At 35.7% G+C, this 25735-nt stretch overlaps 1 protein-coding gene across 2 annotated transcripts in view; it reads right to left on the reverse strand.

Moving 5' to 3' along the window:
• Nucleotides 1-22813, reverse strand: part of zmat4a (zinc finger, matrin-type 4a) — a 74657-nt gene extending 51844 nt beyond the window's left edge. The window contains exons 1-2 of one of the 2 annotated variants that reach the window (XM_052592974.1): nt 22528-22813; nt 7176-7277 (exon numbers count right to left, since the gene is read on the reverse strand). In XM_052592974.1, coding sequence (XP_052448934.1) covers nt 7176-7277; nt 22528-22614 — 189 coding nt within the window. In that variant the 5' untranslated portion in view covers nt 22615-22813. Of the gene's footprint in view, nt 1-7175; nt 7278-17642; nt 17781-22527 lie in introns of those variants that run through there. The other variant, XM_052592975.1, reaches the window with a different exon arrangement.
• Nucleotides 22814-25735: the final 2922 nt, after the last annotated feature.

The following is a 25735-nucleotide window of genomic DNA, read 5'->3' on the forward strand; positions in this document are numbered from 1 at the left end:
TAAAACAGACCTGATTCCTCTCCTCAGCAGCGCTCCATGGGAGATTCCCATCAGGAGGGATCTGCTCTCACACGCCCGGAGCTGTGGAAGTTATGAGTGTGGCCCCTTAGGGGGCACGTCTCGTAGCTTCCGGTCTCTCAACCGAGGTTGTTGAGACCATCTTCCAATCCAGAGCTCCCTCAATGAGGAGACTGTATGCCTTGAAGTGGAAACTTTTCATATGCGTTCCCATAGCCTTTTCCGATGCAGCGTCTCATTCCCTTCGGGGAACCATGGTTACATTACGTGATGATCACTTCCATGCTAAGACAAATTTTAAATTTTAAAGTTACATTTTGTTCTATAGCTGACAACATAATTAAAAGGAAAAATGGTTTATAAGGAAAAGCCTAATTTATTCAATATATTAAATCCTGCTCATACTGTGTGCTGCTCATATGTTGTTCTAGTTTATGAGAAAAAAAAAATCAAATACGCCATTCAAATACAAGTGCAGATACATTTTTCTTCTAATGATGCAGCACGATAATAAACAAGTGTAAAATTGCAACAAAACAAAAAATCTAACAGATGGTGCTGAATTATTTTTTTTTTTTTCAGCTACAAATTTTAATTAGTCATCTGCATCAAGTTAACTGGGTTATACACATGCCACAGATCCACTACATATTCTATTCCAAGGCACTATATGCATCCTCACTATTTGGCCTCTGGTTGCTTAGTCACTAAAACATGTTCTGACCCAGTTTTGGGAGCAGGAAGGCTATCACAGAATGACAGTAAACTGAGTGGGATTTTAGATTCACGCCAAAACCTCATATAACCCTATCACATTCAATACGCCGACATAGGTTTTGTAGAAAATATCACAGCATGGCTGTAGATTACAACACAGAAAAAGCTAGGACAGGTTATTATTAGAGCTTCTGAAACGTTTCAAACAAACCTTCAGACATATTTTAACATAAGCACCTTTCAGCAAAGCATTAATAACATTAATTGTGTTATCATTACAGTATTTCACAACTGCTAAAACACTAAACCCCATTCTCTGAACCCAATGTTCAGTGGCCTAAACCCATTTGTCGAATCAGTCACTTTGTAGGCAAAACCTTAAACAAGTTCAGGTAGTTAAGACACTGTTTGCAAATCTCATTCACTCTTTTTGCAAAACTCTAAACACATTCTTACTCACTAAAACACATTTTGCACTGTGTTGCAAAATGGTAAATACATGTGGCAAAAGTTAAACACAACTACAACACAACTGTCATCGTTTACACACAACAACTCAAAATTGTTCACACTTGTTTCTAATGATGTGATCAAATCAGTTGTCTAGAATGTAAGCCAGTATAGGTGACCCAGGTACGGCGAGTGTTGATACCACAATGGATGGAAACAATGTGAGAGGAAGAGGAGGAAGAAGAGGAAGAGGAGGAAGAGTTTGTGTAAGAGGTGGTGGACGAGGAGGAAGAGTACAAGGACAACTGTGGCCACCATAATCAGGACATTCAGAGAAGAGAACAGGTACATTTATTGTTTTCTATTTTGACATTTGATATATCACATCAGTTTGACAATAGAAAGGGGAGTGGGGAAAAAAGAAAAAAAAAAGATTTAGAATACAATTTACATATGAATGTGATGTCCATTACTATTGTTTCTGTATGTATATATAATTAAGCCCATTTTCCCTTTTGTAGAATTGCAAAACTACCAAATGAGGGTGGAAGGACTCCTTCGTTCTCCCAACAGCAAGAGGCTCTCATTGTTCATATGGTCCATCAAAACAATCTCATCCGACTCCGTGAAATAGCAAAGACTTGTAGAAGACAATGCAAACTTTGAAGCTATCAACAGTGTCAGCCAATTCCCGTGGCTCTCCACCATCGGGATGCTGAGGCAGAATGAGTCTCTCATTGACTTTGATTTTGCAACTGCACAATGTTTTGTGTAATACACTTTGCATTTAGAGTTGTCTTTGTTCTTTGAGCTTACTTTATTTTTATGCTGAAAATACAGAAATTCTATACTGTATTACTTGCAGTGCTTACAGTATGCAATATATTTGCTGTATTGAGTTGTGAATTATTTACTTTTATTTATGGCAAAATTATTCTCTATATGCAATTTAAAAAAAAAATCTGTAACTACATGCCCTGAATGCTGTGTTGTCAATTTTTTGATGTAGTGTCTAATGAATGCTCATGAGTGTTTTATATATTGACTGGCTGTGTTTATGTTTTGAAAGCTTTGTTTGATTTTGAGCACAGATCAAATGGTTTTGAGGCAATTGTTTGATTTGGCCAGAAGAGTCAGGGGTTTTGTGAATGTAGTTTAAAGACTGGGTTTTGTGTTTAAAGGTTTGAGAATATGGGTGAAGGTTTCAAGAAATGTGTTTTAGCAATTGTGAAATACTGTAAAAGAAAAATAACCTGAAGAATATGTATGAACTTTAAGTACAACTGAAAATAATTACCTTGAATCAACAGACTAAATGCCATTACTATAAATAAAATACAAACCAAAAATCCTGAGCATCAAACTGTAAGACTTGACTTGATATTTTGAAACCGTGGCGCATTATGAATCTAAATGGGGATCAAAGTGTGGAAAAGTGAGTTCATTAGCAATCAGTCTTTGTCTTGGGTATGAAAGCCTTTTGTTAGACCCAAGGACTCTTTACATGATATGTTTTCATGTTTTTTCTGACAAGCCCTCATCCATATTTCATCAGAGCATCATAAGCCTTTGTTCTGTCCATTAACTCTATCTTCTTCCAATTTGTTTGCTGCTGCTGCTCCTCCTCTACTGATACTGCAGTAAGATTTAAAACCCATCTATTGCCTTCCTCAATGAATGCATTGTGCTTTGTGTCTTCAATACGGTGTTATGTCAACTGTTTAGGAATTTCATGGAAATTAAAAAGAAGAACTAAAAAATCGTTATCCTCATAAGAAAAAAAGAAAGAACATCATCAAAGGTTAAATGCAACATTTATTGTATTATTTATTTATTTTAATTATTAATTGAATTTTGCCAAGATCTCAATGAAGCCATTTTATCTTCACATTGCAGACAGTGAATCCCTCACTGTTATGGCTGGTTTGACCTGACAAAATAAACATTAAAACACTGCACAGTGTAACTGCATAACATCTAAAAAAAAAAAAAAAACATAAAATAAACTCCTTGTAAAATGATCTAGACATCCATAATATAACTGCCTTTTTTTAAAGAAAAATAAATAGTCTAATCAGCAAACAATGATTCATTATACTGTAATTGTACAATATGAGCCACCTACCAAATTCTGACTAACTTTAAAGAAATACAATTACTCATGCCTTTTTTTCATTTGAAAAGCTAATTTTATGTTAAAGACAAACTGGGATGAGAACCCAAAGATTTAGCCTCATGCATCCCAATTTTATTCTCACTTGTCAGCACTCTCTTAGGAAGCATCTTACAGAGAAATGATTTATTTTCTTTTATATGACTCTTAGGCCAACAAGGACATCCTGATTTAGTCAGCTACAGGAGCTAATTGAGGAAGCCAAATTTAGAGCTATATTTAACGACATAACTGATTCTCGATTAGATAATAACAGTAGATGTGTTTAATAGAGCTTCATGAATCGATGTCAGAGTTTCATAGCTCAGCCAAAAGTTTAGCTCACAATACAAGATTCACATGCATGTGTAAAGCAGCCTATATCCTATAGCATGAGGGCATTTAACCTATGACATTTTCCCAGGCTGACTTGTTTGTTTTGGATCACACTTACTCTAGTTTTGTGAAAGCTCGTTTCCACCAGAATAACAATGACAAAAAGTTTAAAATAAGAAATAAAGTCACATTGCATGATATCAAGTCACATTTTGGGATATTAAAAAGTTTACAGGCTTATGTATACAGTCATAATTAATTCTATACGTTCAAAGGTTTGGTACGTTTTTTTATGGTTTTGAAAGATTGTTGACCAGTCTGCATTTGATTAAAAATACATAAATTAAATGAATTTAAAAAAATAATTTTAAAATATTATTTAATAAATATGTATAATTATATTTCAAAATAACTGTTTTCTGTTTTAATATTTTTAAAATGTAAGTTATTCCTTTGAAGGCGAAGTTGAATTTTCAGCTGCCATTACTCCGAGTGTCATATGATCCTTCTGATTGATGGGTCAATGATGGGTGCTGATTTGTATTGTCAATGTTAAAACCAGATGTGCTTCTGAATATTATTGTGGAAATTACAGTTGTGGAAATATTTTTCTTGCTCTTGTGCCATTTCTTCCCCAGAATTCTGAATCAAAAGTTCAAAAGAACAGCATTTATATAACAAATATAATTTTTTGTAACATTATAAATATGCCACTTTTGATCCATATAAAGCGTTTTAACTAAATAAAAGTATTTATTTCAGTACTGATTTTTGAATGGTATATACACACATTCAAAACTTAGTGTGAAACAGAAGTCTCATTAGAATCAAACTTACATGGACCATTCCAATCCTGTAGAGGAGGGTCCAAGACAATGAGAGGGTTGATTTGTCCTTGAATGTTGATAATATCATCATGACCAAACGTAAATAAGAGCCTGCAGTCTTCACCACTCTTTGCTATGTGGCTCATGCATATGTAAGATTAAACAATTCTGATTGGAATTGCATGAAGGAAACACATAAGCCAAGGGCACACAATCAGACAGAAAGAGAGCAAGACCACAAAAAGAAATCAAATAGCACAGCGCACCAGAGAGATTATACTCAAAATGGAGACACAGGCCACAGACCTCGCTTACTGCTTAAGAGAAATCAGATAACTTCTGTTTGCTTTAGGTAATGCATACCTGATGTTAGTAACATTTCTATAGAAATATACAGTAGAAAAAAAGTCACCTTGGCTTTAAGCATTGTGTTAGCAATCTTAACTGCACAGCAACATGCTTGGATTTATCATTAAGAAGATATTTACCTGGAGCTTAACAATAACATGTATCATACCTGTACATATATGATGTTCTCACAGTCTTTGGTAATACACAAAAAGGTATGGAATGAACTTGAGCACATGAATAGAGACCCTGGATACGTGTCCTGAGGACTATAAAATGAAAGCCAATGCTGGAAGTGCTATTCTGGTCCATGATTGTATTTCTGCATTATTAATGTTCCTTTTAATACAAAATGTGGGGAGTTCAAATGTCTGGATTTTCTTTCCCTCCTCCAATCTGTCTTTCTCTCTCTCTCTCTCTGTCTTTCAGTCTTTGATGTTTCAGGAGTGAGGATTAAGAGCTCATCAAATTGTGCCGTCAGCATAATTTCTAAAACCATGAACTGAGCGCCAAAGCCTCTGTAGATGTTTCTACTCTACAGTACAGATCCCTTCCCAATAAAATGAGCTTCAGGACAATTTCAATGCAAACACAAATGATTTTGTTTCTAAATTAAATCAAATGCTAAAACTGTGACAAAGGCCCTAACTAGTTCAAGAAAACACATTGTAAGTTTCTTTTGAAATGACAGAAAGCACTGAGTAGACTATATAAGGATTCCAAATACAAAATTTAGTAAATGAACCTTGTCAATTGATTTAAAGTTCTTGTCACTTGTATTACGTTTCAGTTTATTTATTACAATTAGAGTGTACTTGAGACCCTTTATGTTCATTTTTATATTGAATTTCATAAGCATGTTGTTACTCCATACTTTATTAAATTCTTGTCTTCCCCCCCCCCCCAAACATAATTTCCTTTTTGCTGCCATGAGCATCATGTGTGATATTTACTAAGATGCAAATAAACATTTCTTTGGTATATTCCCAAGAACTTGTCAAAGCCTTTTACAAATACTCTGATAAAATGCTTAATTAATAAGACAGAGTCTGGATATTTAAGCTTCCATCCAATACACTTTGGAGCTTTTCTGAAGTGAAACAGAACAAGAGAGACAAAAACTCTTCTCCACATATGTGGGTCTTAACAAAACAATGACTGTGCCTACTACATGTCTTTCCACATTAGGAGCATGACAGCATTTTCATTTAATGCCTGTGGTGGTTTGCAAAAATCAGCAAAAAGTTTTTAGCTTTTAAGCAGCTTTTAGTAATTTACCCAGCAGCCTCAGATGCACCACAGATTTCCACTGAAAAGACTAAAGTAGTGATGGGTCAAAATTATTTCATTTATTAAAACATGGAAAATAAAATTTAAATGTTAATTTAGCCAGAAACTGAAACCAAAAATCGTTGAACTGTTCAGGGTGTTGTTCACATGTGATTAACCAGTCATCGTAAAAGTGTTATTTGGCAACAAGCCACCTCTTGATATTTTAGCCCAACAAAATATACTGCTACTCTTGCCTCATTTTTGTTCATGATGAAGTACATCCACACTGCTGACATGCTTACATGATGTAGCTTATCCATGTTTTTGCATACCACCAAAACACATCATTGAAAAAGCAGCAAGTGTTTCTTTCAATAACTGATCCTCCAAAAATACAGTTTCGGCTAAAAAATTTCGCTAGCTTGATATGACAGTCAGAAGTTATATTCAATAAGATTCAATGCAATCAAATTCACAAACACACGTGACATTTGTAAACAGAATCATTAGATGGCTCAAAGGTGCTCAGAAAATGGCTCGGTCCACATGGGACAGCCAATAACACACTTGGCGCGGACAAACAAAACAAACCCAGAATTAATATTTTACAGTGAAGAGCACACTATCTTCTTGTTGTACTCCATACCTGCCTAGGCAAATACATTGTGTTCCCATCTAGGTCCGTTCAGGTTACAGCTCTGTTGAAGAGTGGCCATATAACTCTGCTTTCACTGACCACAGGGAAACACTCTGTAATACAGCTAGGCTGCTATTCTTCACCACACAGATCAGAGGACGTGCACTCAGAACCTCTCATGGGTAATTGTGGAAGAAGTCCAGAAAGCTGGCTAGTACTAGTTATATTTACCAGTTGTTACTGTATTGTCACTGTTTCCTTGAAGGTACTAAACCTCTTATTGCTCTAGGTGGATTGACCGTATAATAACTACACTTTGGATAACAACATCTAAAATGACTTACATCAAGGAAACAAAAGGGCTGAGAGAGATTTGTACGTACAAGCAGACAGGATGTAGACAGAAACCAGGTCTCACCTCATAATGTGCCACTCTCTGTGACTCTGAGATGAGCTGAGCGCTGCACACTTTGCAGTAACTGTCTGTGAAAAGGCCTTGATCCACCTCTGTTGACTTCATCTGAAAAAAAAAAAAAAAAAAATTATTATATTTCCGCACTTTATTATACACTTCTATCACTAAGCAGTAAGCACTATGAAATGGAAAAATGACAGAAGTCGAAAGTACTGCACTGCTATTTAAGACATACTTTTCGGAAAAACAGCATCATGAAAACATGTGTTACGTGAATTATTCATGAAGACATGTTGTTTCTGTCACTTTAATTATTTCAGCATGCGTCACACATATCAAACCACTGAACCAGCACGAGGACATGACATGCCTCTATTGGAGCTGCATTTCACTCCCAGAATGGCTTATAAACTGACTGCAGGGATTTTAGAGCAACAGATTAAAACATTCATATGACTTTCATGTGATCAAATATAAAAATAAATGCATTTAAATGGAAATTCACTGCAAAGCACAAAAAAAATACATTAACTTTACATACCATGTGCTTTGTGGATGATAAGTGAACAAATCAAGGGCCTAAAATTCCCATATTATTTATCTGATGGCTTCAGCCAGATACAGGTGGAGTGAAAAAGTAATAAAGAGATAAAGGAATAGTAGGAGACATTTTCAGTTTTCTTTTGGCAAATAGATATAAAAAGCTTTACTTAGATTTGAATTTTTGTAGAGTTTATTTTCTGTGTGTCCTGTTTAATGAATAAACTGATCACTCTTCAGTTGTCCTTTGCACACTCTGCCTCATAGACCAATTAGTGTGTCTTTATTACTACCAATTACTAACAGCTTCACTGATGTGGAGACAATGACTACAGATTGTTTGAAAGCAGCTGCTATACTACACAGTTAGTCACTTATTTAACAGACAGCAGTTTTATATGAAGGAAACTCCAAAGGAAACTGGGTTCAGGCCAAAGAGGTCTGTAATTCCTGGAAAGAGCTGTCCCTTAGCATCTCTATTCATCTCAAAGGTACATGTGGAAGGACGCGGCATGCTTGCTGCCATCTTTGCTTAAAGGCAGACAGTTGCGCTTACACATGCCTTCCCATGCATACAGGATTGTGGGATATTCTAAATGTCTTTAAAAATTTACCAGGCATCTTAGTTGACTGGAAACAATGAATACATTGGATTCAGACATGCTTTGATACTTTCGATCTCAATATACTGTCTGCAAAGAAAGCATTCTTTAGGTTTCAGATAGGGATAAAACGGTTAGCGGTTTGATTAGTCATGATAAAAATTCCCATTTCATATTTTAATTATCATTAAAACCATATTTGATTATCACAATTTGAACAACTCAGGATAAATAAACACTGTCCAGCATTAATTCAAGTTTTAAGTAACCGTCTATCAGAAGAGATTCAATGGCATTTAGGTTTCATCTTCGCTCCATGTAAAACCTAATAAAAACATGTTCTTATCCACAGAGGTTACGGGGAAACAGCTCTAATTCTGCTGTTCCACAAGCACCACTTAGTGTCAGAGAGTGGGTTTACAGAGAGTTACATTTTCATTCAGCCTGTGTGCAGCTTTTGTCTGGAGAAAAAAAACGGCCTGAATTTGCATGCCTTGCTGTAATTTTTGACTACTTGATGAAAAACAAGCTGATGTGGATTCTACACATTTAAACAATTCAGATAAAGTAGAATTATTTACGGAGCAGATAAAGTACATAATCATTTATTAATCGGTTATTGTTTTAACGTGTCCCTTTTCTTTGTTTAAAATGTGAGGTTTACCATTTTATGAAACTTTTTCGAAGCTTTATTTGAACATTTCATACATGTTATGAGATAAACCTTTGTCAGTCAGGTTGTCATTTAAAATCCAGACATCATTTGTAATGTTATTGTTTTAGTGTTTATGCAAACAAAAAGTAATTTTATTTGTTGTTTGTTGGTTTTCAATATAAAACTTGGTGAAGCTGTTTATGTGTCTCTACTTATTAAACATTAACATCATTTACATGAACCTCTTTGTAATTTAATTGAAGCCAAAAACTTTTATTGACTTTTTTTTTTTTAAGTCCCTGAAAGACAAGACAATTCACCTGATGGCCATTTTGGCAATGACTGCAGGCAGCTACTTTTTATGTAACCAATAGACATACATACAAATACAACTGGTATTTAATTGAAGTCAAGATAAAACAGAAGTAGCAACAGATCTTTTTGGATGGAGGCAGATCTGAATATGAACTTGCAGTCGATTACAAGAAAGGAATAGGGTTAAAGCAAATGAAATGAAATGAAATGAAATTCTTATGTCACCAGAGAGAAGTCTGTTGTTATGTCGAAGTATGATATTTTGATTAAATACTACAAGTATAAAAATGTTTTAAAAAATGGATAAATCATTTACAATTAAATCAGTAACATGCATGCAAATCTACAAAGCCTGGAAATCAATTAGTTTCTTTAGCTCAAATTGCAAAAGTGGGATGGAATATAATCCATAATTGACGGTGTGATTTTAGCTTTGTTTTTTTTGTTTTTTTGTTTTTTTTGCAGCTGCAAATCTGTTGAAAGCCAGATTAAGACACTGGGATTCATATTTTTAGCATGGCCTGATTTGCAAATGCTAATGACTGCAACTTCTCGAGAAAAAAAAAAAGAATAAATAAACATACTGAATAGTTTGCAAATGGAGTCAGTTTGTTACACTAATTCATGCATACATATTAGATATCGCACCATTACCATATTCAAGCAACAATTATTATAGTCTTTCATACAGTGGCTCAAAAAACCTGTCCCAGGCTGTTGTGAATACAGATATTTTCTAAATCTGCATCAGATTTAGAGTCAGGTAAATCTTCAATAGTGATCAGTTGCTCTTTCTCAATATTTAATTTCAGATTCTGATATTACACCCATACTTTGAGGGACAAAGTTAAGCTGTTGCAACTTGTGATGCATCTGCAAAACCATACACCAACATTATGGATACTACACATATTAATGATACTGTGCATGGTTTTTCCGCTTCTTTTTGTCTGTGACCTCAGTTTACCCATCATCAGAGTAAAGGCAACAACAAAGGTCTGTTGTTAGTTGCTCTGGGCAACAGATAGGTGTTCCAGCAGCATACCTTTGTAGAGATGAGGATAAATAAATAAATAAATAAAAGGTAACCAGAGCTGCTGCAGTACAGCGGAGGAACGGACAGAAAAAAATTAAAAGAGAAAAAAAGAAAGATGGTGTGGGGAGAGGAGCTCACTCTCCCTCTCTGAGGAAACCGTGCATAAATTCAGCAGAACAAAATAGGCAAAATGCCATCAATGGATCCCAAGCTCTATCGCTCTGATGAACACATATATACACACAGTGCACACATCTAATAAACAGTTGCATTATTAATCAGTTTGAGGCCTGCTTAGAGAGAGGAATGGGGCTGACAGAGTTGAAGAGTTTTCCTCTTTATTTGCCATGTGAATGTGATTAAAAGACAACATAATACACATTTTGCCTATTTCCGTTTTTGAAAAACTGTATCTGGCTTTAGTGTGCACAGTTTATCAGTGCAAGTTATTCAAAAGCTTTTTTTCATAATCTTTAATCAAAAACTCTCTGCCTCAGCTGCTGTCAAACAACATGGATTACAGAACAAAATGCAAAAAGCAAATAAAAATAGCTTTACTCGAACTGCTGATATAAACCAGAAAGTGTATTTTCAGACTGCCAAAGACCTTTTTATAAAAAAAAAAAAAAATGCAGGCAACACTTTTTTTTAAGAATCAATTCTCACTAGCTGCTTACTAGTATGCATCGCATATTAGCTGTTTATTAGTAGGGATGCACCGAAATGAAAATTCTTGGCCGAAACCGAAAACCGAAAAAGAGAAAACCAAGGCCGAAAACAAAACCGAAACACCGAAAGAAAATATGCCAATTATTAGTACCGTTGCATTTATTGCTATGACCGTGTACTAACTTTACTAAAATTAAGACATTGCAATTGCATAAATTAATATTAAAGTTTCAAAAATAATTACAATTACATAACTTATTTAAAAAAAAAACATAAAAATACATAATTACAAATGATGCAAATATTTATTAAGCACATTGCAACAATGCACAGTAGAAAATAAAATTCAAACTAAAAATGTATCCCACTCGTGTATATTTAATAATAATGTACAGGCCTACTGGCCTGCAGAAAGGTTTTAAAATGAACAGTTCTCTCATAAAAACAAAGTGCATTTAGGTGAAGTGCATTTGAAATTTTTCTATGTAGGACTAGAAAGTGCATTACTTCTCCAGTTGGCAAGACTCTTATCACATCTAGGGATGGGGACTTCAGACAGATAACCATCTAGCTGTTGAGCAGTTGAGATTGTCATCTGCCTGACATTTGAGAAATATTTGAGAGAGTGTATTTAAATAGGGCCAGGGCATAAATAAACATTTTTATCAAATTAAAGCAGAAATCTAGCAGAAAATCTAGCATAAATATGGCTACAATCTGATATTATGTATGTATATATGTTTGTGTGCGTGTGTGTGTGTGTGTGTATAGTAGCCTAAGAACAAAATAGCCAACCTATTATTATTATTTGAGGCACTTTCTTGCAGAATTCCACTGAACATATCAGACCACGATGGTGCATGCCACTCATCTGGTGCAGAGACGAGTCTTTTCTGCGCTCTGATCTGTCTCCTGCGCTTGGCGCTTCTCCGTCTCCACGCGGGTTCTCCGCATACAGCGCGGCCTGGATCATTTCTCGTGCGCGCTGCCTTATTTCCACATCCAAGTAATGTTCTTTATAACGCTGATCAAGCACATTCGCGATGAAGTGCAGAGGAAAAGATCTCAGTGAGACGTGTGCTAACAGACTCTATAAGACTGTACTTTTCTTTGTTTTTACTTCGTGGTCCGTCTTAATCTCTTTGTTAGGAGACGCTTTAGTGCTGCGAATAAAGGAATAAGAAGAGAATGTTCTCACTGGTGTTAAGTGAATGTCGCGTGGAGCTCGTGGTCTGCGCTATGCTGGTGCACGTGCAGGTCGCGGTTTCTGTTTGCGTCATCACAACATTTCGGCCGTGTTGTTTCGGTGATAAAAGTCTATCGGCCGAAAACCGAAAAGGCCATTTTCGGCCGATAATTTTCGGTGGCCGAAATTTCGGTGCATCCCTATTTATTAGTACATGTTAAGCACATATTAATGCTGTATTCTGCATAACCATATTTAAATTCCTTAATCCTACCCCATACCTAAACTTAAGTGTTGTCGAACAGCATTTATTTGAAATATATAATAAAAAAATATATATATAATAATAAAAATTAAAGAAATTAAAAAGCAGCACAACTGTTTTCAACATTAAAATATTTCCAAGCAAATCAATTAGCATACTTGCTAATTACATCTTCCTCATCACTTCTAACCTCAGACTGACTCTGAACACAACACACACTCCTCTGCAGGTCACCTTTTGGTGTAACCTACATTCACTCTCTCCCTCTCACTTATCCTCTCTGGTTTCATCCTCACTTCCTCCACCCTCTCTGTTCCCAGCACTGGACACTTAAACTGCTACTTACACTCTTTTCTCCACTTTAACATCTTGCTTGGACCACTTCTCATCCAGCTCACATTCATCCAGCCCATCATGCACCACACCCTCTTCCCCCTGGCTGTCCAATGTTCTCTGTGAAGAGAACTCACACACACTTTTCAAATCCTTCTCTCTTCTTTGTCCCCCCTCCCCCACACTTCCTTCGTCAACTCTTACAGCTGACGAATTTGCAATATTTTCCCCAAATAAAACAAGAACCATCAGTGGCGTGCGGCCAATACTGCACACCACAAACTGACAAAAACTTCAGAACAACAAATACTTTTCTCCACCCTCGGAAGCAAACATATCCAAACTTATCCTTTCCAATCATCCTAGTACCTGTCCGCTTGAACCTATCCCCACTCACCTCCTTCAGGCCATTTCTAATGATTCTAATGGATTTACAAGTTTCAAATCCAATGTTCTAAAGCAACGGTTTTCAATCCTGTTCCTGCTCTGCGTCTCTCTCTTTCTTTCTCTCTCACAGATTGCCAGATAAGCTCCAACAAACTATTTATACACTTATTTTCACATAGCAATGAGAAGTGTTATACATGGCGTACGGTTGCTGTACGGTACGGTTGCTGTGCTGTATTAAAGCTTTAATCAGAATAAAACCGTATATTAAAAGCTAACAGAAGACGCTACAAACAGCAGCATATCTAAAAGTACGAGACAACAACAAATAAACATAACATTAAGAGCCGTGTTTGCACAAGTTCTGTATGATCCTCCTCATTAATATTCTCTGCGTCTCAATCGGGCACAAATTGATAAGCCATCAACCCTCTACGGACACCTTGGCAGTTGAATCGCCATTGGCTAGTATTTTTTTTTTTTTGTTTACTCGCCAGACTGATGTGTGTGTGTGTGTGTGTGTGTGTGTGTGTGGTTATGCGCACACATGCACACACACACACAATGAATAATGAAATATATAATGAAAAAAAAGTGATTTGACATTCAGCCAAGTATGGTGACCTATACTAAGAATTTGTGCTCTGCATTTAACCCATCCAAAGTGCACACACACAGCAGTGAACACACACACAGGGCAGTGGGCAACCATTTATGCTGCGGGCCTGGGGAGCAGTTGGGGGTTCAGTGCCTTGCTCAAGGGCACATAAGTCATGGTATTGCCAGCCCAAGACTTGAACCCACAACCCCAGGGTTAGGAGTCAAACTCTCTAACCATTAGGCCACAACTTCCTGGACCGAGACTTGAACCCACAACCCTAGGGTTAGGAGTCAATCTCTCTAACCACTAGGCCACGACTTCCCCTATATGTTTGTAAAATGGCACAGTTTTTTTAATATCTGAAACTACACTCTTAACATCAGTCAGTCAAGCATTATAATAATTAAGTATTATTTAATAAAATAACTTTAGTAATTAGAATAAAAATTTTGACAACCATGTTTGAATGCATATTAGTCAATTTAACTGAACTTACGACTGGTGGTGGTGCTTTTTTTGGTCATTCAGTGTTTCTGTAAAAAAAATATTGGGAAAAAACTGACAAAAATACTGATAAAATAATAATTATACGAATTCTACTAATAAGAACAATATAGAACACACTAAGGATTAACCCATGAATATTAATCAGGTTGTGTGCGTTCCCTCAAACTGATTTGCTGAAATTAATACAGGGATGATAATAGGTGAGTGCCAGCCAATGAGATTGCCGTTTGCGCATTAGCTCCGCCCACTGCCGGAGAAACCGGCAGTTCTTAAGCTGAAGAATTTTTACAGGAAAGTGCATCAAGGAATATTGTTTACATGTGGCATGTCAATTATGTCTCTTTTCTCTCTCTCTCTGCGAGTGTGTGAGAGATAAAGTTACGGAGAGTCAGGCGCCTTTACAGTAGAGTTTACGGTACATCAAATACAGGCGGGTTGCACATCAATTCATAAAAAAACTGAAAAATATCACAGATCGCTTGACGGATAGTGAAACTCTGAAGCGCTCAGTCAGACAGTGGTTGGTGAGTGAAAATATATCTGTGCTAAACTTTCATTTAGCCTCCAACTCACACACTGGCGAGTAAAATCTGAGAATTTATTGGCTGTTGGCTAATATTAGACTTCATTAAGTCGCCCAGGTAAAGATTTAGTCACATATGCGAGTGATTTACTCGCAATGTAGAGGGTTGAGCAATATATTGGATGTTATTGTTTACAATACAACCGGAGCACATTCTGAGTTTGAGAGGGGCGGGATGTTCAGAAGCGCTCTAGAGTCGTTTTAGCGAATCACAACACACTGAGCCAGCTGACCAATCTCAGCCCATCACGTGTTTCTGAGGGAGGTGCTTCATAATAACAGGAAATAATCCAGGCGTCTGTGAGAGAAGGGACAGATCGGTGTGGAATAAAGGTAAATTATGTGAAAAATAATGATTTTTTTTAAACAAAGCATGAACTCATGTTAGACTGCACCCCATTAACACAATCAGGCCTAGAAAAAACCCAGCCAACCACCACTTTAAAGTCCACATGAAATCCAGATTTACAGTATTTATTTTGGCGCACATTGCTAGTCTTAAAGTGAACAATTTATCCGTGCAAGTTAATCCACTGAAAAAAATAGATTGTCTAGGTAATTTTTAATCAAAATCCGATTATTTGTTCTGGAATGGTATTCCTTTTCTGATGACGTCAGTTTGGCGGCTTGGGCAGAATATGTCTAAATACACCTCTTCAACTGCTAATTTGATGCAAGTGTGGGATGAGAAGAGGAACACAAAAATAAAACCATTTCAGTCAGAAATATTCAATTTCAATTGACTTTAAGTAAATTGCTGATGCTTTAAACAGGCGTGTGCGTGCACACACATACGTGCTGTTTGCGGAGTAATGTCTTCATGTCCTCAAGCAACTGGAACCACAGGGAGAGCGTCTGTGTGTGCTGTATACAAATAAGAAGAATTACCATAGGCAGCACGTAGCTGCCATTGAGGAACAACTCTCATGGTTTTGTGTCGTTACCTTAATGCAAAAAAAAATATATAATGGAGCAAACACAGATTTAAATGACTAAACATAGTTATCAGTGAGTTTACTGTATTCATATCTTGATATGCATACCTATTCACTAAATTACAGCTCCAAACTGCTGTTTTTCTTGTTAAAACTGCTGTGCAGATTATCAATTGCTTTTATCACTTTATAATTTAAATGATTCAATAACTACAAATAATATTGACTAATGACACACTACTATTCAAAAGTTTGGTGTTGTCAAATTAAAAAAAGGTTCTTATGCTTATCCATATTGCATTTATTTGATAAAAATTCAGTAAAACCGTAATACTGTGAAATAACAATAAAATTGCAGTTTACTAAATATATACAGTATATAAAAAAGCTATTTATTCCTGTGATTGCAAAGCTCAACTTTTCAGCAGCCATTTCTCCAGTCTTAAGATCTTTCAGAAATCAGTATAATGCTGATTTGTTGCTCAAGAAACATTTCTTATTATTATCAATGTTGAAAAAAGTTGTGCTGCTTAATATTTTTGTGGAAACCATGACACATATAAGAATTTGAAAATATGAAGTGTATGAATTTTTTTAATTTAATCAAATTTTTACCAAAATTCCTACTTTTTTTAAACAAACTTCTTATTATTATCTTAACTCAAAAACTTTAGTTAAATGATAAAATCCCCAAAAAACAAGATGATTCATTTTCATAAGCATACATCACACACACTCCACTGCATATTGTGATAAAATTGTGATAAAATCCCATAGCAATGTGCTTTATTAATGAAAGCAGAGAGGTAAAATTACATTTCATGAGTGTTACTGAATTAAGCACATTATAAGATCACTATAAAGCTGAATTAAAAAAAAAACATAACAAAACCATAATTTTAAAAGTTCAGTATCAAAACATCCCTTTAGTAGGTCTACAAGCAGCCAAAAGCAAACAAAACTTATACTACAATAAACAAGATTTGTTCCCCTCTGCCTAAACAAAATAACACGTCCTGAGTAGCTCCTCATACTGTGTAAACAGGACTGACAGGAGAAAATATGTCTCAAGAAAATAAGATAAATAATGTAAAAGAAAGAAAAGAGAGCCTTTCACTGCTCGGCATGTTCTGCCTGTTCTCATCTGCTAATCTTTCTAATGTTGTTGTATTCACATAATTGTTTCGTGTCCCTGACAGGGCTTTGCATCATAGGGAGTGTGCAAATTACACAGTGATGGGGGTCAGAGCACATGGGGTGTGGGGTGTCTGGTGTAAATTAACATGAATTTATTGTGTCATTTTTTTATGCTTTAAAGGGCTGTCAAGTTAATTAATTAATCTCATTAATAAGATTGATTGGCACTTCATGCTGATTAATTAAAGATCATTTGAAGTCATTGTTGTGTTAAATTACAAAAGCACTAAATAGACCTTTTTTTTAAAAAGTAGCTTTAGAAAGGAATATAACATTTAAAAAAATGAAATTTTGAAATACAAAATGATTTTAAGAAAGAAAGAAACTATATTCCAAATATGAAACATTCAGAAAACGAAGCAAGTGACTGTCTTTATGAATGACTCACTGAATCATTCATTCAATCGATTCATTCAAAAATGTGGATTCATTCAGTAATGAATCACCGCTGTGTGTTGATCAGAGATGCAAAACAGTTCTCCTGTGGCTTTATAGATAATATTTTTGCTGGCAAATCTGCACAAAAACAGACAATTCTGATAATATTGATTCAAAAATGTAACACAAAATAAACTTACTGTATGGTTACTGTAACTGATGTATAAATAAGCGTAACATTTGCAATCGTGTAGATATTGGCAAATTATTTATTTATTTACCCTCATATTGAATTGAGAAGCAGGGTCAGACCCCCCGAATCCCCCGTAATTCACACTCCGGTCATAAGCCAAATGCTGGCTGGGTGGGTCAAGTCCACTCCCTTCAATGGTTTACAAAATAAAGTGACAGAGGAGATTATTTTACACAGCAGATGTTTCAGTGCACAAGAACAAAGTATATCTCTTTGCCAGACTCATGAATTTTGGATGCATCATGGACATGGGATGTTATGTGGATATAGTACAAAATGCTTTTTCCACCATCCTACAGAAGACAGTGGTGTTATGTGTCCAGGGGATGGGGAAAACATCTGCTGTCATGTGCAGAGGAGCAAGGAGATGTGATAGAATCTACTGTAGCGTGATGAAGGAAAGCGACCTGCTCCTAGCAGATAATACATTTGTCATGGTGGGTGATTATCATGGAGTAAATTAAGATGGCTTTATGTAATAATTTGGTCATGCTACAATAACCCAGCATCTATTTTAAATGTGGTGTTTGCGAACTAGGCCTATTTTAAATTAACTTACAATAGAACCGATCAGATATGACATTAAGCACTTCACATTAATTTCCCTCCTCACCTTTACAAACGTCCTACTTCAATGTCATTTCATTTTAATTCTCAAAGTAAAAACTTTGCTCATTGCTTCTTCCCTGTAGATAGTTGAAGGTCAAACATCATTATCCTGTTCAAATGCTTTAATTGGAAGACATTCAACATTCACATGGGCCTCATGTGAGAAAAAAAAAAATGCATGAGAATTTGGGGTCCGTGGCAATGCTGCAGGGTGTCTGACAATTATCTCAAATTAATTTTGTGGTAAAAGGAAATAATGGTACACAAAAATAATGATCAGCTTATTGTATCAACCAGAATTAGAATATAATTGCTTCCTTATAGGCAGTGGTTCTCAACCAGAGGGATGGGTCCCACTAGAGGGCACCAAGATTACTTTTTTTTTTTATTTAAATCATTTTAAAAGTGTGATTTCAAGACCTGTAAATATAAATCGTAAAATCATGAAAATCTTTAAATGCCATGTGCATTTTTATACAGGATATATATATATATATATATGTATGGCAAGCTTAAAATCTTTACAACTAGAAATTGCAATTAAATATTTTTTTTATCTATTAATTTATTCCATTAATCTATTCATTATTATTATTATTAATATTAAGTAGGCTTTGAATATTGTTTTAGACTGAGAACCACTGAACTAAAGAGTTCCCCAGTCTGAAAACTTTGAAAACCCCTGATGTAATGTAAAAATCTTGGTCTAATATATATATATATATATATATATATACATAGAGAGAGAGAGAGTGAGAGAGAGACCATATATGTATGTAGCTTATGATGTATTTATGAGAACAGCAATCATCAGTAGATCTTCTTCAATCCTGAACACAAACATTATGTTTGTCACATGCTGCACCTTTGGCATTCGGGTATGTATGAATATGATGTATCTTCCAGAGCCATAAAACAAAAATTGGTGTAGAAACAATTATCACATGGAAATTGAGAACATTTCAACAATTACAAAGAAATTGCAAGCAACACACTGAATTATATGTGAATTTTCTAAGTAAATAATATCTAAAATAGTCTTTTCTTGTAAAAAATCTTTGTTTTACAACTTGAAAATTATTTTTAGTCTAGCAATTACACTCAAACTGGACAAAATCTGTTTTTTTTATTAAATTAAATTAAAGTAAAAATTAAATAAATCATACACTCACCTCTTTCATACCTGAATTATGAATCAGCCTAGGTCAAAGCAAGAGGACGTAACAAGGTAAAATGTGACTTTTTCATTGAATTCTACTCATGTTTTGCTTAACTTCCTTATTTACTGGAAAAGAGTTCGGAACATGTACTACAAGGTTCTCAAACTGACAATGGATTCACTGGGCGTAAGCACAAAAATCGACCTTGAACATCGACATCAGTTATTAAATGTGCCATTTAATTTGAAGGTAACTTCTTTGCACCTTTAATATATGCAGGGTGCTTTCAGTTAACAATATACACCCTAACCCACACAAACATGTCTTATAGGGCTTTTAATGTAGACTACGTATTATAAGTTCGATTAAATTTGAAAACTCATTTTCTTCATCACACTAGGACCCCAGGGACTCCAACAACATCTGATAAAATGAAGGAAGGGTTCAAATAAAGGGCACAGAGAATCAACCTTCCTCACTCCTTCAAAGCTAATAACCATTATACTGTCGATAAACAATATAATAAGATTTTATGTAAGAGGTATGTTTGGGCAACAACTGAATTTTTCTACCTTATTTTATAAAATAAATGACTCGATAACACCATATTTTCAATAAATAAGAACATGTCTGGCATTTTAGGAGGTTTTCAGTCAGCATATGTGCATTGCTGTGAGTCTTGCTGTAGAAATATTGCTGGCCTGGGAGTCTAAACCTCAGCTTTGCTATTTAATTCCTGTGAGCAGAAATGGAGATAGTGAAAGATAATATCATATCATATCCCTGGGCTTTGGCAAGGCACTTTCCTCTCCATACGCTTCTCCATAAGTGTGGGCTTTGTCCCTCCCAATGGAAACACAGTATTGGAGAGGCAATGGGCTGTCACTTCTGCCTCAGATGTCCTGAGAGACAAATTATGATGCTGTGGTTATGGAGATGGCATTTTTGTCTTTTCTTTTTAAGTTAGAATAAGAGGATTAAAAAGTATGTCTCAAAGAGTTCAACTGTTCTTTACTATAAAATATATCTGCTAAGATATACATCATGATCTGAACAACTCTCAATTATTGCGATTTTATCACAAATTCTGATGTGAATAGGGCAGTCTACAAAAATGAACCTCAACAGAAAGTGCAACTGTAATATGGCAGGCTTTGCACAGGAGTCAGTGTTAAAAAAAGACCAGAGGTAATTCTAAGGTGATTCTACACTAACAGAGCCATCTTGTGGTGCACGGATGATTTTCTCTGATCATTCAAGCAAACCAACCACCCACCACTGCCCCTAATACTGAGAAAATGGCTTAATTTTAAAAGCATGGCATAAGGCAGGGAGGCTCACGTGTGAATGCTGAAAGGAAATAATGTTCAAATGAGCAAACTTTAAAGTTCCCTTATCTCTGAAAACCACACTACAGCGGGACGGTTCGGACCATGATGCATCTATAATGAATGAACAGTGATGATGATATACCTAGCATTACTCTCTCTTTATGCTGTTTTCCACTGGCTAGCTGGCAGGCAGAGAATCTTAATTCATAAACATACCATAATAATAGAAATTAAAGATGAGCCTCTTTTCTCTGCACAGGATAAACAGCGTCGAGGGAACATCAATAATTCACATCTTACTTTCATTCTGCTCTCTCTTAACAACTATTTTACTTGTAGGACAGTACACTAATTAATTGCTAAAAATTAAAACATATAATGTATTTTTCATCTATAATCCTAAATGATAATTCTAGAATTTAATATAAATAAATAGAGTTTAAACTAGGACTGCATGATTATGACAAAAATTATAATTGTCGATTATTCCCTTGAAATTGTAATTGCGATTAGTAATTACAATTACCATAATTAACATTGAATGAGGTTTATACAATTGTTTGATTCAACTGCATGAAGTATATTTATATGAGAAATAACAAGATGGAAACACTCTTAACTGAAAAACTTGTAGTGCTTTTCTATAGTATTAAGCCTGGGATTGGGTTCTTCTTTAAATTATAAAAAAGGAAAAATATGAATGGTATTGTAATGCTATACTAAACTAAAACAATGGAGAAACCCTTAATATAATGTAGAAGAAAAAAAACATGTCATAAGCGTGCAGAATACCATAAAGTGGAACACTTTGAACAATTATGTTATTGTGGCATCCATAGTTGTAATCGCGATTAGAAATTTGAATAATTGTGATGCCCTAGTTTAAACTATAAGAATGACATTTGGCTCTTTGCTAACTACAGCACACGTCATCTGAAGTCTTGGGTGAACAAAGTACATACACAGGGTTAAAGAACAGGTAAGACACTTATTACAAAAAAAGACATCTGCTTTTGTGTCATGTATTTGCAATCCAAGGAATATGAAAGAGAATATTAATCTACCATTGTTCCGCACAAAGGTGATCTAAGCAGCACCTGGACAGACTCATTTCAAAGGCTTAAAGTTTAAACATTTAAAATGAGTCTACCAGGTGCTGCTTAAACAAATTAAATACTTGTATGTAATGTAGTACAAAGAGAAAATTATTACATGTCGTATTAGCTACATTAATAATTACAGTGATTAGAAAAATAAAATGAATACAAATGGTTGTTTTTTAGTTACTCAAAGCCAGTCAAAAAAGAGAATCAAAGTTCTGATTTGACTGCTTTCAGGACTGTACAGTGATAGGCTACATAATTGATCGTTTGCAGTAAATGAAACAGCTGTGAGATTGACGAAACAGAGAGCTTTCTGTCAACAGTGCCTCGTGCCACCGAAATGTACCTTTTTCGGGGTCATCCTTGCTTCTTACAACAAAGACCACGCGAAAATGTTACTGTTGAGGTCTCTCAAATTAAACACCAAGTATGATACTATGAAATGTAATTGCAGTTCCTGTGTCCCTTATCATGTAAACATCACAGCACGCGACACATTCATCGAGCTCGCGCCAAAACTGGCTTTTCGCACGTCACAGCGGCATCAAATCTGAGAAAAGTACAGCACCACCATATAATCCGGTTTTCTAATGTTGCTCGTGCGTTTGACAAGTATCTCCAACAGTGTCGGGAGAAGGGTTAGTTTGGAGCCGCGCTCGTCTCCGCTAAACAAACTAGCGAAGACTTTGACTTCATTTTTATAAACATACCTGTAACTCTAAGCTGTAGTCCTCGTATAAGTGCGTTGGGTACACGGTCAGATGGTGTTGCACTTGGAGAGAGAAGGTGTAATCCATTGACTGTGTGATGTGGGCGCGTGTGGAGAATAGAGGATGCTCGTGTACAGCTGCCTGCGGTCCTTTAGTTCAATCGCAAAGCGTTCTCCGCCCCGCCGTCCTCCATTGGCTGGATGGCTGGAGTACTTTTTTCCTGCAGTAGTGGCTATACAAGCTGGGATAGATAATAAGGCACTACATGATTTGACACTACGCCACATGATTTAAAGTGATCCCAGGCTGGTGGGGAGCAGTTCATCCGGATGTCACTAAAGAGGATGTGGCCTAAGGCTACACTTGACTTTGAGATCCTTTGAAACAGCAAACATTTCCTTTTGCTACAGACTGATACAAAACCATATATCTGATAGACAGCCACACATTTTTTTCAAATAAAAATTCTAAAGGAAAATGATCCATATTTTGACATAATATACCCATAAACATGCCTATTTTGTTAATTCTGCTCTGCATTGTTTATTTCATGACGTTCGTTCATTATTGATGTAATTACCTCAATGCACAGTACTCTGTCATTAATGTTGTTTGTATACATGGTTTATTAAACCATAAAAGCCTGAAAGACTGGCTGCTTGGGTTTACATGAACGAATGAAAATCGCTTCCTGTGTCTGTAGAGTCACTCAGCATCAAATCTCATTTTCAGGTCAGCGTGTCTAGTAACAAGCCCATCCAGACTTAGGCCAGTGTTACATGAGCTGTCACATTCTGAAAACGTGTGAGTGTTTCCTCAACAAGCTTCTCAACCTCACTTAATCAAGGTTTGAGAGTCTGTGCTCCAAACCTGTCAGGTGTATAATGTAGTATGACAGAATTAATGGTATGAGGACAAGAATAAATGGTGTGTGGCCTACAAATAAAATGTATTTTCAATCTCCCCATGGTGTGGAGATATACAGTACACACACACTGTATGTGCACCTGATATATCTGGACTTTATTTCTTGCCATTTTTGGTTTTAATAAATGGTGTGACCATTTAAGTGGCAGACCACAGACAACTGTCTGAATGAGGAAGGGATAAATGTCTTGAGGATTCATTTGAGGACACATTAACACAAATGTTGAGCTGTCTGACACATATTGCACACAAAAATGACAAGAGCTTTGCAAAATCACAAGCTCAAATTTTACGTTTACATGTATGCGCTACAGCAGATGTTTTTATCTGTATATCCATACTTTTATCCAAATATGAATAGCTGGATTCTTCACTTGTTTCTTTGCAGAAGCTTTAATCTAACCACAAGATTTGTCTCAGCTTACAATTTTCGTATTTCTGAGCTAAGTTGTATATTCAGAAAGTCATGAATTTGTGTAGAAGAATTTTCTTTTCTGGTTGAATTTTCTTTTTAAATTTAAATTCATCTGAAGAACTAAAAATAATTGAGTGATTCTTTGATGTTTGTCTACTAAAAGAACTGAAAGGTCTGCATATCTTAAAACATAAAAAATATGACTTTTCAAAAAATAAAAAAGTTCAGGCATTAGGATTAGCAATACAAATCCACTTTGTTAAATATAGTAAAAGAAGGTTCTTATTTATATACAAGGAATTCCTTTATTACAGCAAAAAGGCTAAATCTGAGCTCTTAGCCAACTTCTCATTCTTATATAGAACTATTCTGAGATTCTGGTAAATGCCATGGAGAAAAATCTCCTGTGGATTGCACATTCTATTCTTCCTTTCTTATTCCACTCTTAGTCTCATAGCTGGCTACATTCAAATTCCCATCAGCTCATTTACATTCTCTACAGGAATTCTGGGTAAATAGGCATCTAGAATTCAAAATCAGAGGCTGCTGGTTACTGTGTGACTTTCACTGTTCAATGACCATCTTATTCCAGCGTAATAAATCACAAAGGCAATCAAAGCGTTCATGGCAGACTGAGACAGCTTTGCTGTTTGAGAAAGCCTAAATGGCTGGAGCAATTAAAAACTCTTTTTAAATAGCAAATAGAGAATGTGGGACAATGTGGCTCATATATTAGGCTAAAATAAATATCCAGTATATGTGAAAGCAGATAACATACAATTTTGCGAACTTAGCTATACGTGTATTTTTATTTGTATTTCATCCTGCATCTGTTACATGTTTTGTAGCCGGAGTGAGAAACAGTTTCTTTGAGCCATTTTTTTTTTTCATTCAGATCCAAGTGTGACATGTCAGGACATAGACTTTAGACACAGTCTGGGGTGCTTTACATATGAAACCGACTACCCTGTCTCTTGTACTTTTCATTTTGCCATCTGGGGGTCATTAAAAAGCCATGCCCACTGTATAAAAAAAAAAAAAAAATTGAGAGTGCATTTTGTCTCAGCATTGACTCATTTTGACTCAGGAAAATCTGATTTTGAGCAATTAATTTTTTTTTTTTTTTGCTCATTACACTGACCCTGTGGTTAATAAGCTCTAACTGGCATTTATGTCAGTTTTGATAGTATTTATGACACAGGTTACAGCCTTCTTGATAAGAGCAAGGAAAGAGAAGAAAACATGTGAAGACAAGGTTTGTTCTTTCATTCAGGCTTTAGGCAAATGCACCTCAAAAGTTAAGCTAATGTTCTGCTTCACAGCCACTGCACAGCTCTCTCCCTGAGCACACACATGCACACACGTTTCACACATGCATGCATACGCACATACCAGTTTCCATACGGCTGTGGCTGATGGGGAACCAAGGTCACCTACAGTGATGTCACAGCTTCTTCCTTAGGCAACTCCAGTCCCCTAACACAAACAGAGATAAAAGAAAAAGAGGATAAATGGGGGATGGGAACCGATGGGCTATCAGTCCACTGGGGAAATTTTCTGTACAGTAGCCTACATGCAGATGGACATGCAGTCTGACAATTGATACAGCAATGGATCTGATCCCAGTTTTATCCTTCATGCTTTGTAAAATAATAAAGACACACTCAACAAATTATCTCATTATGCACTGATTTGACACAAAGCAAAAAGGTGTTTCTTAGGGAATTAATTAATTAATTATTGAGTTTATCTCTCACAACTTTTTTCCTCACAGTTCTGAGAAAGAAGTCTGAACTACAGGATAAAAAGTCACAATTACCTTTTTTTAAACAGGCTTCTATAGTCTAATGTAGATCTCTGCTAGAA

This window comes from Carassius gibelio, chromosome A5, assembly GCF_023724105.1.
Source record: "Carassius gibelio isolate Cgi1373 ecotype wild population from Czech Republic chromosome A5, carGib1.2-hapl.c, whole genome shotgun sequence".
NCBI lineage: Eukaryota > Metazoa > Chordata > Actinopteri > Cypriniformes > Cyprinidae > Carassius > Carassius gibelio.